General features: G+C 38.6%; 1 protein-coding gene across 2 annotated transcripts in view; it reads left to right on the top strand.

Moving 5' to 3' along the window:
- Window positions 1-19,983, top strand: part of LOC136867342 (small ribosomal subunit protein eS7) — a 79,567-nt gene that overhangs the window by 45,060 nt on the left and 14,524 nt on the right. For both annotated transcript variants that reach the window (XM_068227074.1, XM_067144509.2), the window contains exon 4: window positions 10,642-10,792. In XM_068227074.1, the coding sequence (XP_068083175.1) occupies window positions 10,642-10,792 (151 nt within the window). The remainder of the gene's footprint in view (window positions 1-10,641; window positions 10,793-19,983) is intronic.

The raw sequence follows: 19,983 nt of genomic DNA, 5'->3' as shown, positions 1-19,983 counted from the left end.
CCGTTTTGGAACAACACCCTACCGTTGAAAAATTACACAAATTCCTGTTTCCAGGCCATAGCTTCCTCCCTAACGACAGCGACTTTGGGGATATAGAACGTGCTTTAAAATTTCAGCAGCGCTTTTATACCGCCGAAGACTACATAAATGTTACGAAGGTGTGCCGAAAGAAAACCCGCTTGTTGTGCACAGAATGACTGGACCGAATTTTAATAGTACAGTTCATTTGGAGAAGCACGTTGTAAACAGGAAGACAGGCACAAACAGTGAGAAGGTAAACTGGCTGCATGTGAGAGAAATAGTTGAAGAAAGATAAACCTTTTAGCATTTCTCTTCAGAATGCATTTTGATGCAGATCGCACTGTTGAAGTGAATATTAAGAAATCTGCAGTTGGTAGCTGGCTTCAAAATGAAAATGGATCAGCTCTACATGGTCTGTTTACTCCGTTATAGCCCAATGGCAAACCAGTTTCAGAAGCAAAGCTGAACGACCTGCGCTCCCTCATTAAGCTAATTCCCAACGATGCTAAGCCTTTCTATAAGGACCTGTTTAGTGATCCTGGAATAGACGATGATATAGATGGGTTTGATTGTGGAAATATGGATTTTGAACTCGAAAATTCTTAAAATCCTGCATTATGTTACACTTGGAGAAACTGTGTGTTTATGAAGCCTTAATACTAAGATCTACCAGTGTAATTTCTACACTACAGTAGAACCTCGATAATTCGAAATCGGTTAATTCAAAGTTCCGCCTAATTCGAAGAAGCTCTCGTTCCCGGAAACATGAGATACAGTTTTACATGTTATTTCAATTGTTTAATTCGAAATGCGGATAATTCGGAATTCGAAGTACAATGTCGGCCTCATTACCGAAATTCAGACTTTTAATTCGAAACTGCCTTTACATTTTAAAACAATAGTATGTTACAGAGAAATTCCAACTCGAAATTTTGTCCGCTCCGCGTCATAATAGATCGCGCGTTCCGGAACGTGGAGGGGTAGCTTTCCGCACTTTCATTCACTTCGGTGGGTCTACAGTGCGCTTCGTGATTGCTAAGTTGAATGAAATCGGAATTCTTTTGTATTCAACCTTTTAAGGAACGCCGTAATATCACGCAACAGGCAGTGTGCGGGGAAACAGAATCCTAGAACACTGGCGATGCCGACAGTTGACGAAAAAAACGTGGCTCATATAATAAATTCGTCGGCACCGAACAATATTGTCATTGCCGGTGAAACTGCACTGCTTTATGTTAATGCGAGCCCAAACGGTCGTATGGTTTTAAAGGAGAAATTGCCAGCCGCGAAATCGTACAAGTGTGAGGGATGGGGGTCATAGTAGTGCGCTGCAATGCACATGGAAGCGAGGTACTTTATCCCGACTTCATAGGAAAGTTCGATAAGCCACAATGTTTTAGGAGCGTCAGGCACTTTCCATGCCAGTACAAAGCATCTATAATAAAAATGCAAACAGTACATAAATCCAAAAAATAATGCATTTGCACAGGGGAACCGGCATAATATATCCTCGTCTTTGAATTGTGCGATTTTTTCTTTCGTTGGGTGAGGTTATGTTTGTCAGTGATTTATCCAAGTGCATTATTTGAACATTCTAAATGCACCTTGTTGGATACATTTCGGAAATAGTTTTTTTCCATGGCATTTAAAAGGTTTAAACTGTGAATCGAGGTGACTGCATGTATTAATGGGTCTTAGAATACTTCGTGACGCGGCAAGTGCTTACATTTCTAAAGTACGAGCGAAGTGCCGGCGGGAAATAGTACAAGGATAGTGTCATAGGAAAGTTCGATTTTAAGGGCATCGGGTACTTTCTGTGTAAATACAAGGCATCTAAAATGCATACAGTATAGTAATCCAATTAATAAAGCACTTGCACATGGGAGCCAGCATAGATTTCTACTCGTCTTTGAATCGTGCATTTTTTTTCTTTCTTTCGTTGCGTGAGGTTATGTTTACCAGTGAGATATCTGAGTGCATTATTTGAATACTGTAAATGCACCTTCTTGGATACATTTTGGAAATAGTTCTTTTTTTCATGGCATTTGAAAGGTATAAATTGTGAATCAAGGTTAACTGCATGCAGTAACGGGCCTTAGAATATTTTGTAACGCGGCAAGGGTTGGTACTTCTGAATTGCGAATTGGCGGTTAATTCGAAATCACGTAATTCGAAGTCCGATTTTTGAGTCCCAACGACTTCGAATTAACGAGGTTTTACTGTATATTCTAAAATTTGTGTTTTTCTATGTTTTGTAGTATGCTGTTATGTATATTTTAATCCTATACTTAAATAAGCAATACAGTTAGTTAACACTGCACTGAATTTTTAAAAATCCAATCGATCACTAAATGACAATTTTATTTGTTGGTCAAGTGATGCAAAACAAAAAACTAAAGTAACCTCAATAAAGCATCAAGTGACCAAGCGCCATTATCTCAGATTATGGCAATATACTTCAAATATCCCTAAATTTTATACATTAAGTAGAAAATTTTTCTTTCTATCTTCATTTTGGTATAGAATACCTCACATTTAACAGGAAATATGAATTAATACAAAAGATTTTCTGTTTGTGTCAATATCCGAATATCTACTTTTGGCACTTGGTCAAGTGATGCATAACACCATCCAACTATAACTGAAAACCATTCATAATCCTTTCTTGTATAATAAAAACAGAAACTTAAAATTTCTCTCACAGATTTAACGTTACCTAAGTCCGACTTGTTGGCTTAATGGTCAGCGTACTGGCGTTCAGTTCAGAGGGTCCTGGGTTTGATTCCCGGCCAGGTCGGGGATTTTAACCTTCATTGGTTAATTCCAATGGTCCAGGGGGGTGAGTGTTTGTGCTGTGCCGAACATCCCTGCAACTCACACGCCACACATAACATTATTCTCCACCACAATAACACGCAGTTACCTACACATAGCAGATGGCACCCACCCTCATCGGAGAGTCAGCCTTACAAGGGCTGTACTCGGCTAGAAATAGCCACACAAAATTATTATGTTGGCAATGACAGGAGATTTTCTCACATTACCACTGTAAGGTTAACTATTTATCCGGTGTGTTGAAAGGTGACTCACCTGTCTTGTTTTTTATTGTATTGTACTCTTCCTTTTCCAGTGACACTGAGAGTGGAAATCCATCCGTTCATGCTACACAAGAGAACTTCTTCGGTTAAAGATTGTCAAAAGTGGTTCAGCTGCAACCAGGACAAACATTATACATATTTTGAACAGCTACGTTTTTTAGAAACTGCAGTGAAAAAAACTACAGTAAAACCTCGATAATTCAAAATCGGTTAATTCAAAATCCCACCTAATTCGAAGAAGCTCTCGTTCCCGAAAACATGAGATACAGTTTTGTATGTTATTTAAATTGTTTAATTCGAAATACGGATAGTTCGTAATTCGAAGTACAATGTCGGCCTCATTACTGAAATTCAGACTTTTAATTCGAAACTCCCTTTACATTTTAAAACAATAGTACTGGTATATTACAGAGCAATTTCAACTCAAAATTTATCTGCGTCATAATAGAACGCGTGGAGCGGTAGCTTTCCGCACTTACAATCACTTTGGTGGGTCTACAGTGCGCTTCCTGGTTGCTAAGTTGAATGAAATCGGAATACTTTTTAATTCAACCCTTTAAGGAACGCCGTAATATCACGCAACAGGCAGTGTGCGGAAAAACAGAATCCGTTAACACTGGCGATGCCGACAGTTGACGAAAAAACGTGGCTCATATAATAAATTCGTAGGCACCGAACAATATTGTCATTGCCGATGAAACTGCGTTGCTTAATTTTAATGCGAGCCCAAACGGTCTTATGGTTTCAAAGGAGAAAGTGCCAGCCGGAAAATCGTACAAGGGTGGGGGATGGGCGTCATTGTAGTGCGTTACTTTGGTGAGTTGCAATGCACATGGAAGCGAGAAACTTTATCCCCTCATCATAGAAAAGTTCGATAAGCCACAATGTTTTAAGGCCGCCTGGCACTTTCCATGCCAGTATAACGCATCTTAAAATGCAAACAGTACAGAAATCCAAAAATTAATGCATCTGCACAGGGGACCCAGCATAATTTATCCTAGTCTTTGAATTGTTTGATTTTTTCTTTCGTTGCGTGAGGTTATGTTTGTTGGTGATTTATCCAAGTGCATTATTTTAACATTGTAAATGCACCTTGTTGGATACATTTCGGAAATAGGTTTTTTTTTTTTTACGTGGCATATGAATGATTTAAACTGTGAATCGTGGTGACTGCATGTATTAATGGGTCTTAGAATACTTTGTGACTCCGCAAGTATTTACATTTCTGAAGTACAAGAGAAGTGCCATAGCGGGAAATCATACAAGGATAGAGGCATAGGAAAGTTCTATTTTAAGAGCATCGGGTACTTTCTGTGTAAATACAAGGCATCTAAAATGCATACAGTATATAATAATCCGATGAATAAAGCACTTGCACATGGGAGCCCACATAGATTTCTCCTCATCTCTGAATCGTGCTTTTTTTTTTCTTTCATTGCGTGAGGTTATGTTTGCCAGTGAGATATCCAAGTGCATTATTTGAATAATGTAAATGCACCTTCTCGGGTACATTTTTGAAATAGTTCTTTTTTAATGGCATTTGAAAGATAAACTGTGAATCAAGGTTAACTGCATGCAGTAACGCACCTTGGAATATTTTGTAACGCGGTAAGGGTTGGCACTTCTGAATTGCGGATTGGCGGTTAATTCGAAATCGCGTGATTCGAAGTCTGGTTTTTGAGTCCCAACCACTTCGAATTAACAAGGTTTTACTGTATTACAAACGTGGACAAAGAAGACATCGTGAATGAAAAAATAAAACTTCCATTTCGTTTGATAGTGGGTCTACATCTAATAACTCCCAGAGTAAATCTAAGAAAGGAACCAGCAGCGACAATGACCTAATTGAAGTTCTCAAGAAAAAGATTGCATCAGAAGAGAAACCTCGCACTTTCGAAGAAACAGATGAGGATAAGTTGTTTCTCCTTTCTATGTTAATCAAGATTCATAAAGTGCCTGCTGAAAGAAAATTACAACTCTGGGCAGATATGATTTCTCTCGAAGCTGCTGCCCAAAGACCTGTACTGCAAGGATGGCAGTAAGTGGGTTATACTAGACCAGGGATGGCAAACCTTTTTCAGCTAGTGTGCCAATTTTAAGTCTGGTTTATTATTCTTATCTGTTGACCGTGCCACTTCTTTTCCATTAAGGAAAATCTACAACCTACAGCACCCCCGCAACTTCCTTTCAGAATTGCCGATTATGTTTCATAATATGTTATTTATTCATTATACATATATCTTGTAAATACATTAACTGGCCATACACGGAAAGGAATTGTGACAGATGAGGCCTTTTGTGACTTCTTCCGACAGGCTAGAACTGCTCGTTAGTGAGCGAGATCAGTTTGAGACGTTATCTGCTACAGGCGAGACCTGTTGTCCGCACCTCAACGGAAGGACCTCGCCTCACAGATCAAGCCTCTTGTAAGGAAAGCATGGAGTGCACAAAGGCTCCAGTAGATAAATTTATTGAAATGTACAGAGAGCGGCCATGTCTCTGACAATTAAAACATGAGGTGTCGCAATCAAGCGTTCTTCAGTATCCTCCTTTCCTCCTTCAGCTTAGAAGCTACAATCTCTACAGTAAATACGCTTTCAACTAGACTGTTCACCAGTAATAGCTACACAAAACAAATCATTATGTATGTGTTGTGTATGTTTGGTACTCGGCCCGAATGCTGGTTTGATTCTCCACAGTTATGCTAACAGCTGTCATAGATGAGCTAGGCATCTCTGAAGAAGCGTACTAAGGAAATGAGGAGTGAGGTAGTTCCCCGTTGCTTTCCTCACTGATCCAGAAGTTGCTCACATATCACTCTGCTAAGCCCACCGAAATGCACGCGCCAGCTGTCCTTATGAGTGATATTTCCATACCATTCCTAACAGGGACTGGCTGCATAAGGAATGGTATTACTAGCATCGCTCATACCTCAGTCTCTTTCGTATTGTCAAAACCAAGGATGAGACTGAGACAGATCAAACATCTAACATAATGAGAAAAATCCATACTTGCTTACCTAACAGCATATCATAATCGCTGTGGTCCATTCGCAAATAATTCTTGTAATCATCCGGTTCATTTTCTCTCAGGTGTTGTATCAGACTGATGTGACAAAAGCTCTCTCGCTCTCCTATCCATAATTTCATCCACTTCGATCGATTTTTCTGTTTGCATGATTTAACATATAGCGCAATGCACATCCCAACAGCCGCAACAGCAAATTTTTTTTTTCTTCCCCTCTGGACACTGTTTGCTTCAATGTCCATTGCACAGTTGTAAGTTCGGCTGGCAAGGATTTCAAACTAGTTTGAAAGGCCAGCGGATGAGGCTTGGCCTGCCGAGAACAAAAGGATCATTCCAATTAACAGAAGGGTCTGGAATGTTGACAGATTATGTTGCACAACACGACAGCTTGGTGTCACAGTTGATGGCGAGCAGCAGGCCGGGTCTCTGAAGGTCACGCCTGGCAGGCGGTCTGTCGGATCTGGCCCCAAAGGCGAGGCCTGCGAAAAAATCTTTCCATGTATGACCAGCTATTTGATGGCATGTCCCATGGGTCTGTACCTCAATTAAGGCCACGGCGGTTTCCTTCCCACTCGTAAGCCTTTCCTATCCCATCGTCGCCACAAGACCTATCTGTCAGTGCGACGTAAAACAAATTGTAAAGAAAAGTATTTTATTAGATATAAAAATCAAAAGTTCTAATGTTGCGAATGGACTTCACTTCTTCCTCCATTAGCTTCATTATCTTTTGATGTTGTCGTAGTTTGTATGTCCAACAATTAAACTAATTTCTCTCTCATCACATTTCCATAAAGAAATCTGAAAAAAGCAGCTATCCTTGTTTGTAAAGTCACTTTCATCATGCTTTAATCAAAATATACTGCATACGTGTGAGAGTTATCCAAATTAGCTTTCAATTGCTTCAAAACTTCTTCACTCATTTTTATTATTCTATTCTTGATGGCAATTCCACTAGCTGCCATTCCTTTAATTCTGCTAGTCATTAGTTGTTTGTTAGGGAAGTTATCAAATAATGTGTTGGACATCAATGAGAGAGTTTCTTTCAACAACTCACCGTCAAAAATCGGTTTCCCATGCATGCAGTACGATGCAGCGAGACAAACCGAAACAGCCGCACTGATATTATTCCTTGGCTGGAAAGATGATACAAAAGAACTAATTTGTTTTGTGTAATGTTCGATATTTTGTGAAACAAAGTTTTTTTCTTCATTTGAATTGGGTCAAACATTTGAATGATCAGTATCGAAATTGTGCTTTACATTAAATGTGGGGCATACAACTGTTTTCGAACACAGGCAACACATCCTTCTATCAGTCCAAATTCCCTTGTCCAGAGTTCTTGAAAAATACGGTCACAACCTTTGTTAAATTTTTGTTCTTTTCGGCACCGAAAACATGTTTGCGATGTCCGTATACAAAACAACACTATTTCAGTAGACATTCAGACCTGTCAGTGTTGCCATATTGCAAGTAGTATTTATATTTTCGATATTTATTTCTTACATGTGAAACACTATAAGATATGTATTGTCTGTAGTACATGACGTATATATAAAACATAATTATGTTCATGTGGTGTGCCACTGAAATCTTGTTCGCGTGTCACATAGTGACGTGTTGCATAGTTTTGCCATCCCTGTACTAGACCCTCCAATCCTGTGCCTTCACCATCAATGGTACAGTATCCTATGCAAATGCAGCGTATGCATCATCCGTTTGTGCAACAGTGTCCGATGGAACAGCATCTTATGCAACAGCAATCGATGCCTTGGCCAGGACTAGTGAATCATCAACCGCAAATTCATTTCTTCCAGACTCAGTTTCAACAATGCCAAGATGCAAACATGCCCTTACAATCTCCTCCATCTGCAGACCCTTCAATCACATCAAATGAAGATTCTGATACTCAAATGAGTGAACCTTTGCTGTTCAATGTCTAGTACGAGGATTATACCGAAAGTTTTTAGCATAGTGTGAGAATTTTTTTATTGTGAAACAATTTTACAACTTTTCAAAATACTCTCCATTAGCACATATTCATTTTTCCATTCTGTGAAACCAGTTAGAAAACGTTTCAGTCCAAGCTTCTTTCGAGATGTCACTTAGTGCACTTTCGTACGCTGCAATGGCCTCTTCATCTGACGAAAACCGCTGCCCACGTATTTTTTCCTTGGTCTTAGGGAATGGAAAGAATTCACATGGGGCCAGGGCAGGTGAATTGGGGGGATGAGGTAACACTCACACTTTTTTCCTTTCCAAAAAGTCCGTTGTTCTGGCAGGCCTGTGTGCAGATGCATTGTCGTGATGCAGCAGAAGGTGCCCACTCTTCGACTTTGGGTGCTGTGACCTCCAAGTGGCGAGGAGTTTGGGAAGACAGTCATTCACATACCATTCAGCATTGACTGTACGACTTGTGTCCAAGGTCACAGAGGTGAGATGCCCCATTTTCGTAAAAAAAAAAAAAAAAAGTGTCCACCATCTTCTTTCCAGAGCTCCGAATTCGTTGAACTTTTGTGGGTGGTTCCTCTCCTGGAAAGCACCATGCAGAAGACTGTCTTCGTTTCAGGGTCATAATGGTAGACCCATGTTTCATCACCTGTGACGATATTGTAGGTGTCTTCGGACTGCCCTCCATTGAATTTTTCTATCATGAAATGACACCAGTCCACTTTCTCCTCCTCTTGGCTCTGGCATGGAATGTGGCACCCAACGGGCACATCTCTAGGTAAGGCCTAAATAATTCTGAACGATGGTCTGCGCTGCTCTTGACCCAATATTTAAGGTCCCTTCAATCTCACAAAATGTAAGATGTGGATCTGCTTTAATCATTTCCCTCACAGCATCAATGTTTTCTTGAGTCACAGCTGTTGCTGGTCGACCGGGATGAGGTTCATCGTCAATTAACTGCAGAACCCTTGAAAACTCGCGAAACAAATTTCCAACTATGGCTCTAGAAGGGGCAGACTCACCAAAAACGCACAGCAAAGAAGAATGGAAATCTTCAGCACTTAATTTATTTTTATAATCATAAAAAATCGTTGGAAATTGCTGCGTGACATCCATCTTGCACAGCGTCTGACTCAGCACTGCCTGTGATTTCTTGCCTCACTGAGGAGGAACTACCGCTAGGAGGGGATGCGCGCGCATGTTCCAAGGTCGACAAACATCGCTCTTTCAAATGAAAGTAATCCCATTGTCGTCAGAATTACGGTTTACGCGCTGCTAAAATCTTTCGGCATAACCTTCGTATATATACTATAACTTACTGTACGTACAAACACTCAACATAAACATGTAATAAATTTATCTTTTTTGCTACATTTTGGAAATAAATATTAGTACTTTTAGTCATACTTTGAATCAATATCCTTTTGACAGAATAGGATAAGTTTGGTATTAACATACAAAATTGCATTCAGTAATATTATTGAAAGAGGAATAGAAGTAAATATTCAATAAGAAATATTGAACAATTATTAATATTCTGTTTTTTACTGTTTCCAAACTAGTTAATATTTCCTTAATCTGGATAAACGAGGTTCTTGTGTACTTAAAACGGTTAGACGTATGTGTAATTTTTCACAATTAAGTATTTATTTTCCACCTAGTCGATACAATGATTGCTTAAGGCAGTTTTTAATGGTCAAAAGTGGTACATGTTTTGTATAGTATCAACATCTTCAGCCACATAACACTGTTTAGATGAAAAAGATGTTGATAATATACGAAACATGTACCAGTTTTGATCATTAAAAATTGCCTTAAGCAATCATTGTATCGACTAGGTGGAAAATAAATAAATACTTAATTGTGAATCTATTGAAGTGCGATAAGGACCATGAAGCTGATTTTATGTAATGTGTAATTTTTGTCGAATTATAGTTATATATGGACTTTTCCTTTTCATTTTATTACTAGAAGCAATCGCATATCAACACACTGTTATGGTCAGTAATTCCACACATTTCATTTGTTTAAAAATATGTTTGATGATGGAACTTTAGGGGAAGTAGTGCAATTTCTGTTTTTGAAGCAGCAAATAATGATAGTGTACAGTGAATGACATCACATTCAGACTCCATGGCTAAATGGTAAGCGTGCTGGCCTTTGATTTGTAGGGTCCCGGGTTTTATTCCCGGCTGGGTTGGGGATTTTAACCTTCATTGCTGTCTTCATCATTGGTAGGGCCCCATACTCGCGCAGGTCGCCTGTACGGCGTCAGCTCTAAAGACCTGCACCAGGCCTCTTCGGAGGCCACACACCTCTGTTATTGTGTCACCTTTTTGTAATACAAGTCTTCTAATGTTGCATTTCACTCATTTAAAAAAGTTCAATTTTCCACTCTTAATAAATTAATTCTCAAAAATGTGCAATTTTTTCTGATATTTTGATAAATCTCAAATAAAATGTGCTGGTGCTTTTTATTATTTCTTGGGAAGCATTCATGGTTTTCTTTATTGTTAAGTAATTGTTTTCTATTTGTTCTTTTCCTCAGCCGAACCTTAACAGCTGTCTACGATGCAATACTTGAAGACCTTGTATTTCCTGCTGAGATTGTTGGCAAGAGAATTAGAGTCAAACAAGATGGAAGTCAATTGATCAAGGTCCACCTGGACAAGAACCAGCAAACGAATATTGAGCATAAGGTGAGAATAGACCAGCAGGTTACACAGATTCATTACCTTCTATTCATTTTGCAACCTATATTTCTTCTTAAATTTGAACTAAAGTACTTGTCAGTAGATTTGTTCCACTTCTAGTTAGTGAAAACAGGTCGGATGCAATGTGGTTTAGTTAATGATACTAATTGGGATATTAGTGTTGAGGAATAAATAAGTTGAGTCGAGATTTTTTATAGTACTCGAACTAAGTGATTGGAGTAAAACGCTGAGGTACTACCTGTATAATACTAGCTTCATATTTCTCATACCACTTGTTCTCTTGGATGTGAGGTTGGTTTGAGTGAATTGGAGTGTTAGTGTCCACTTCCTCTACTCAGACCTGAGATTCCTTGTGCAGTGAAAATTGTCCAAGTTGGAATCTACTGGAACCAAGAAACCTTCCAGATGTAGTAGCAAGTTTTCATATTGACCTTGTTAGACAAAATGTTGCACAAATTGCTTATCTGTTGTAGTCCAAGTTCGATATGTCTGTAACGTGGCGTCATGTACACTTTTTATTATTCACACTATAACACACTATCATACTTCTAATACTGAATCCTGGTCAAATTATGGCTTATTCCATTTGTCCTACAGAGATACCTTTTTGAACTTCCTTGATGTTGCATGTTTTTCAATGCAGTCTTTAATAATGTACAATAGCTCAAGGAGTCGCAGCGAACTCCAGTTAACAGAAAATTTTATAAGAGCTTGTTCATGTTTTTCCTTTCCTTCTGCCCTTGGGCTTCTTACTTTGGGTTATCATCTTGATTCTGTGCATGGTGGATCCCAAGAAGTTGTACAGCAGACTGAAAACTGTAGTGAGTAGCAAGTTGGTCATCACCGCAAATATATTCGTCTGCATTGCTTGCTAAGTTATATTCTTGGCCTGACATAGATATCGCTACAGCATTTCCACGCACTTACTCAGATGTGCTGATGTCATCAGTTTCTACAAATCGTGCATTTACAAAGCACTTTACGGCCGTTGGATCTACTTCATCGCCCAACTCGTCCAGTTAACTGCATGAAGTATGAAAACTGAACGTACAAATCACTCCTTGGTCCACAGAGTGATCAATGCTGGTTGTGATAGGTGGAAATCAGGCCAGCTTGACATTGGACAGCATCACATCTGTGTGGCAAGTGGCTTAGTTGAGGAAAGGATCGCTGTGATTTCCATTCTTCCATTCGAGCCCTTTTCATCGACCAAGTTACTTAAGTCCAAGTTTTTAAAAACCTTGGGTTTGCTGATTTTGCAACTGCCATGGACTTGTACATTTCCTCCTGTGTTACTACACAACAGAATCGTAGGTTTCAACATTTTTCCCCAGCACACTTTTTCCCTGCAAAGCATAAATGACTTCAAGGACAAGGTGCAGAAAAATAATTCTGTTCTGTAGCATTGAATGTCTTTAGATTCGTAGCTAGAAGTTTTGCAGCTTCAGTTTGAACTTTGCCACTACATTTCCATCCATGTCTTTCAACACCACAATTCTCGTTCCATACGACATTCTCTTGATTTGAAACCGTCCGGCCACCCAGTAGGTGCTTTAAAGTGAGTGTTGCCAAGTGTCAGTTCAGAAACATAATGTCCTTATGCTTCAATGTCTTGTAAACCTGAGTTTTTCCACATTTGAAGTGCAACATGATTTCATGCACAAACGGCTTTTCCTTTTCACTCACTTATACAGCATTCACCTTTTCATTCAGCATTAATGAAATGTACCTCCCAGCCATTGTCCTGTGTTTACAATTGACACATATCGACTGAAAGAATATGAAGGTGATTTCAAAACTGTTACATGAGAAATGGGCTCAAATACAGTAAAATTGCAGCCAAAACTGGTTAGGACGTTTTTGTGGGAACCGAAAAAAAGTCCTAATGAGAAATTTAACTAGACACGAGAAAATATAAACTATCTTCTGAATCAGTGATTACTCTTCCCTATTTTGAGGTATATCACTTTTTTACTTTATTTCTATATACAGTATAACATTAAAAATTAAGCAGTCGTTTACTTCAGCCTTTAATTCTAACGAGTTAACTGCTATCAACCACATGCTCACCCTCTGAGTCCCAGGCTAGCATTAATCTCAGGGGTGATTGGTTCTTAAATATCTAATAAAAAATCGGTATACAAACTAGGGCGCCTAAACACAGGGATGAATGGAGCATGCTAATTTAAGTAGGGGTTGGCTCATCCGCAGATACAAAACGAAAGGACTCCACAATAGGACTGGCAAGTTACGGAATTGATTTCCATGGGCATCAATGTCTACAATAAAAAGATAAGTTAACCATTTCCTTTTGAAATTGCAGCAAGGAGCAATTTATTAATGTCATTTGGCAACGTTCAATTAATGACAGTATTTCACATATCATATCAATCCTGAAAAGAAATACAAGATTTTGTTCCACCTCCTCACACTAATGGTGTGGAGAGCGTTCATTATCTAAGGTCGAACAGCAGATCCATGGAGATCACACCAATATCTGTATGATTGGATATGCACAACAACAAATAAAACCTTCATTCAGCATTAATGAAATGTACCTCCCAGCCATTGTCCTGTGTTTACAATTGACACATATCGACTGAAAGAATATGAAGGTGATTTCAAAACTGTTACATGAGAAATGGGCTTAAATACAGTAAAATTGCAGCCAAAACTGGTTAGGACGTTTTTGTGGGAACCGAAAAAAAGTCCTAATGAGAAATTTAACTAGACACGAGAAAATATAAACTATCTTCTGAATCAGTGATTACTCTTCCCTATTTTGAGGTATATCACTTTTTTACTTTATTTCTATATACAGTATAACATTAAAAATTAAGCAGTCGTTTACTTCAGCCTTTAATTCTAACGAGTTAACTGCTATCAACCACGTTATTTACGCATTTCTTATGAAAAAATGTTACCCTCTTTTATTTTGAATGTTCTTTTAGAGAACAGCAGTCAACGGGCATTACCGATAGACTCCGGCGTCGCCTTAGAATGTTAAGGAGAGAGCTCACAAGTGTGCTGCACATGCTCACCCTCTGAGTCCCAGGCTAGCATTAATCTCAGGGGTGATCGGTTCTTAAATATCTAATAAAAAATCTGTATACAAACTAGGGCGCCTAAACACAGGGATGAATGGAGCATGCTAATTTAAGTAGGGGTTGGCTCATCCGCAGATACAAAACGAAAGGACTCCACAATAGGACTGGCAAGTTACGGAATTGATTTCCATGGGCATCAATGTCTACAATAAAAAGATAAGTTAACCATTTCCTTTTGAAATTGCAGCAAGGAGCAATTTATTAATGTCATTTGGCAACGTTCAATTAATGACAGTATTTCACATATCATATCAATCCTGAAAAGAAATACAAGATTTTGTTCCACCTCCTCACACTAATGGTGTGGAGAGCGTTCATTATCTAAGGTCGAACAGCAGATCCATGGAGATCACACCAATATCTGTATGATTGGATATGCACAACAACAAATAAAACCTTTGAGGAGACGTGGGCACGATGGTAAGCTTGAATTACAGTCGTCTCCACGTTCCGTTTCAGATAGTCTGGATTCCTACCTTGGAAATGTTACCTTATCTAAAACAGGAACTAACTTAGACGGACCCTAGCGTACACGTCCAGATTTACGAGCATGCCAGGAACAGTTTGTCAAATTAAAACTTAAATTAATATTTCCAACTGTCAAGGCAACAAATTATCGGAATGTTTATCACCTAATCTCATGTGATTCTGACATTCACCGTCCGTGGTCTCGTAAGTCTCCCAGGGAAACCTAAGTTGTGGATCAGAAACAGCCCGACTCACAGCAACTGCATCTGTTGTTGTGGTTATTATTATCTTTTGTCATTTGGGTTATGATTTGTTTACGATCGACGTTCCAGTGTAATGATCATACACAATCTCGATTCAGTACGGACCGTATAATTAAATTCTTGTCGTTGAATATAATGGTCATGTTAACTGGTAATACTCTTCACTGATTATTATTATGGTTTGTGATTCCAGTTATTACTCACTCGCGTTCGTCGACGTTTCAGTGTAATCGTCATGTTAACTGGTAATTAATCTTCACATTATTATTATTATCATCAAACATGACGATTATTAGTGGTGCGATCTATTTTGTTATGTTTAATTTTAACAAATCGTCAAACTTCATTAATTGATATAGATGTTGATTCCCATAGGGAATATTGGTATTATAAACTTCATTAATACGGTCACGGTCTACACGATTTTTATTATTGTTATTGTTGTTGTTGTTATTATTATTATTATTATTATTATTATTATTATTATTATTATTATTATTGGTTCCAATTACATTCATTTCATCTGTCCTGATTTATCACTTCACCATACGTATATTCGTGTGGACATCAACCTTTATGATCTCTGGGGTCATAATGCTTCAACCACTTAACATGCAGTTTTATCTTTATCGTACATATTTCCATGGGGTGCAATCCCGGACTCTCTGCAAGTCAGTCTTGCTCTGCCTGCGTACCACAGGCTGGTATCATTTTCCATTACCCGGACACGAATACCTCTCTGTGTATCTCTTGGATTCATCTTCTCTCTTTATAGATTCATTCTAATATTTCAACGTAGACTCATTTTAATATTTCCTCGTAGCTTTCTCATTACTACCCCTGCCATGGACATCTCCCTATCCTCGGATCTCAGGGTAATATTACACATTTATGATTACGAGTTCACGACTGAAGGTCGACCTCCAAGAATTCAATGGTCCCGCAACAAGAGCTTGCCGAAACTGAAACGTGCGCAGAGACCAATATCTGTTGGCGAAGTTTAAGCTCGCTGCGGGGCTCCTGTGTGTCGCCCGAATGCTTATTACCGGGCTCATGGTTACTCAACCGCTCACTGAGAGGCACAGTGTACAGCTCTTTATCAAGAGTGTATTGAAAAGAAGCAAGAAGCGTGTGCTTGTATTATAAATATTTCATTTATATTTCGTACCTGAAAGTGAATTTGTTGTAGTATGATATTCAGTGTACGTAGCGATGCCCCCGTTTCGTTCTAAATTAGGGAGTGCTAAAACTTTACACAGTCAGACTAGAGAAGTTATTTATAATGTGTATAAATTCATGAAAAACGAGACCCACCCCACTGGAAACTTATGCGCTATTCAAAAGAAAGTGGCCAAAGCAACGGGTGTGTCGGAAAGGTCCGTGCGGAATGTAACACGAGACGCAAAGGAGATCGAAAGGGGGGAAGTGGATTCATTTTCAACGCTTGGAAAGAGAAGACCGAAGTCTGTCAAGAAGTGTGAATAAGACGATTTTGAGAAATGCGCGGTCAGGCGCACGATTCATAATTTTCACAATACCGAAGGCGAGAGACCAACCCTTGAAAAGATCCGTAAGAAGCTGGTTGAGGATATACAGTTTAAAGGTTGCGTAAGAACACTAAGCAAAATAGTTCGAGGCCTAGGTTTTCAATGGAGGAAGACAGAAGACATGCGTAGAATACTTATGGAGAAGCCTGACATAAGGCTCCTACGTGTGCAGTACATACAAAGCATAAAGCGGTACCGACAAGAGCCTATTGTTTACACTGATGAGACATATTTGCATAGTTCGCACACCAAGTCAAGTGCTTGGAGTGACAGTACTCTTCATGGACTGAAGTCACCTATCTCGAAAGGGCAACGATTAATAGTGGTACATGCCGGTTCAGATGCAGTTTTCGTTCCAAATGCCTTGTTGGTTTTCAAATCCAACCAAACAACGGGGGATTATCACGATGAGATGAACTATAGAAACTACGAGAAGTATCTGACAGAGAAATGAATTCCTAATTTGCCACCCAACTCTGTAGTCGTGATTGATAATGCCTCATACCATAATGTCTAATGTGAGCGTGCACCCACATCATCATCCAGAAAAAGAGTTATGCAGGATTGGTTGACTGATAAGGGTATACAGTTTTCTACAGAGATGATAGAACCCCAACTGTACGCTTTGATTAAATACTATAAATCACTCTATAAGTCATATTAAATCGACAGACTACTTGCTACATATGGGCATACGATTTCGCGTCTACCGCCATACAACGCAGGCTTGAACCCAATCGAAATGTTTTGGGCTCAAGTTAAAGATTATGTAGCACAAAAGAATGTTACTTTTAGACTCTATAATGCAAGAACATTGCTGATGGAAGGAATTGCGTCAATTGGGGCAGAAGAATGGTCGAGTCGATGTAGGCACATAACTTACCACGGGAGACGGTCAATAAATTTCCAATTTCTTTGAAATCATTTAGGAAAAGGCTAGGAAAGCAACAGATAGGGAATCTGCCACCTGGGCGACTGCCCTAAATGCAGATCAGTATTCATTCATTCATTCATTCAGTCACTTTGGAAATGTAGTTAATATTTATGTTAACTTCAGAGGTACAGAACCTACTTGATATTTTCTCTTGTCGTTTATGTGCTCTTTGTTTCGTTGTATAGCCTACATGTTTACATTAATTACGTTATTCATAAATAAGGCATAACTATAATAACAATCTAGAAAATACAGTAGTATAGGTCCCGCAAGAAGTACATTGCGAGCGATCACATAATGGATGAAGTATCAGACAGCATAATCATTAATCTGGAGGACGATAGTGACAGTGACGGAGAGAGCGTTAGTGATAGCGCGGATGACAGTGAAGGCGATATGAGCAGCTTTCAACCTCTTTCAGAAGATGCGGACTAGAACAAGCCATTGGGCAAGTTAACTGCTATTTTACGATCACATAATTCTTAATCTGTTTGTTATTGTTATTTCATTCAATGTTTCTGATTCTGCATGTCCAACAATATCACTATGCTATAGGCTTCTGGTTATAACTACAATAAAGCATTACATACACGCGCTGAGATTTCACTCGAACACTGGTCACAGTTCAGCTGGCCAGACCGCCGGCGCAGACGGTTCATTATAAACTGCTTGCAGTAAGGCGATTTAACGAGGTGAGGGGGGCGTGTACTGCTACTACTGAACCCACCCGAACACTGCCGATGTTCTGCGCAGCTTTCTTTGGCAAGCTCTTCTTGTGGGACCTATAACATCGGGGTATTTATATTCCCATAAATTTTAACAATCCTGGACTCGTAATATTTACGTGGTCCCAAACCACTATTGAACATCATATAATTTAAAGCATTTTTTTAAAGCTTTTATTAGCACTGCGATTTTTCCAGTAGGTTTAGACCATTGTTTAGCAGTCATTAATTTATTCAAATTTTAAATAAACATTATTTGGGACCCGATGAAAACTCTAGCACTTAATTAGTGGCTCGTCATCGTATTAATTTATTCATTAAGCTTCAAATTTTAGCACCATTTACACTTTAATATCATATTTTAATCCCTATAGTTTAATCCATATTTTAAAAAACCAGCCGAGAAGTCTCCGCAATTTAGGTATGATTATTTCACACAACCTTCTGTACGTAAAACACATCTTTAAATTCACCGGCACTTTCATGTCTCCAGATTTCTCGTAACAACATGCGTAATTCCTAATATTAAAGTACACCAATCACCCCGGTGATCGAGAAATTAATGCAAAATAAATTGGGTTAACATCAAAACAAACACTTAACAAATTAAATGAACTCAGATCAATTGTATGTACAACACACAATCATTAATTAAATGATATAACCCATATTTACGTTAATCTACATTCTGTCCGTTCATCTTATCTTAATTAAATCATGGATCCGATGGTTACGTTAAGTAACCCTAATTAATTTTCTTATTTTCCCATCTTATCGCGATAACATTCCCACATAATAAAACAAATTTTGGTACTCATCACTGGGTAGAATTCCTGTGTTCGACGAATGAGAGGCCGCCTGGCCCACATCCGTCTTAGCCGGTCATCCTGTTGGCCGTCAAGAATTATTGGATTTCAATTTCACCTGAGCGCTTACCCATAACACACATCTTCATTCATATTTACAAAAAATTACACATTTTGATTGAAGGTGCCTAAGACCTGTTAAACTTTCACTATTAATTCTTCGTTCTTTGCCCAAATCATGGAACCTGGATACTCACGACGAAGTATTATCTCGTGCAACCGTACGCGATAGTCAAATACGGCACTCCCGAAATGTTATCTACGCCGTCTAGTGTTCGCAACGCTCACTCGGGTTTTCTGCACGTGACAACTTCTACCGTCTCACATTTAACTTTATAATTGCAAGCTATTCTGCTGTCATTGAGAGAACTGAAACTGATGTAAACTAAGAACATCATGTATCCATCCGCGGTCTTCACATTGATTGGAGAATGACCGGGCTACTTCCGAGCACATTTCAAGAGCCACATGGGGTTGTCTAGGAACTGTCATTTCCTCGCCTGATTGCCATGATCACATCAGACTGTTGCTGGATGCCACTGGTGTCAACATGTAGATGAAATGCTGTGGTGATATTAAGGATTTAAAGTCGAGAATTTCATGTTTGGTCTGTATTGAATAGAGATTACAAAACAATAAGTTAAATTGTACGAGATCCGCCTTTTCAGTACAAGATGATGTTGATTACAATTACATCATTTTTTAAATGGTACCGGTTTCAACATCCATGGACCTCATCAGCCAAATAGGGTCATTAATGCAAAGATACACATTAAAGTTAAAACACACAAAATTGACCCTCATAATTAAAACCATCTATAACAAGTTAAAATATAAAGCATATTTATGCAAAATGTCCAGGTTTGAATTTGTAATTAGTACAAGATTGACAACTTGTTAGTCACGAATAAAATAAAAAACTGAAGCTGATAAGCCTCATATTATCTACTGACTCAGTATTGTTTTTACGCTCGCAGAGGAACATCATCCACTTCTTTCAATGTATTTAACATTACTGCATCACACTTAGCATACATTTCTCTACATACATTGATGCCAATGCTCTACAAAGAACCCAAATCTAAAAATTTTAAGACTGTCAAAGACTTCAAACTTATTTCTACGAGGGTTCTCAGCTTCAGTTTTTTATTTTATTTGTGGCTAACAAGTTGTCAACTTGTACTAATTACATATTCAAACCTGGACATTTAGCATAAATATGCTTTATATTTTAATCAATCAATCAATTTATACTGATCTGCATTT

Source organism: Anabrus simplex, chromosome 3 (assembly GCF_040414725.1).
Source record: "Anabrus simplex isolate iqAnaSimp1 chromosome 3, ASM4041472v1, whole genome shotgun sequence".
In the NCBI taxonomy this organism is placed as follows: domain Eukaryota; kingdom Metazoa; phylum Arthropoda; class Insecta; order Orthoptera; family Tettigoniidae; genus Anabrus; species Anabrus simplex.
The sequence above is the reverse complement of the archived record's forward strand: the minus strand, read 5'-3'. Positions and strand labels throughout refer to the sequence as shown.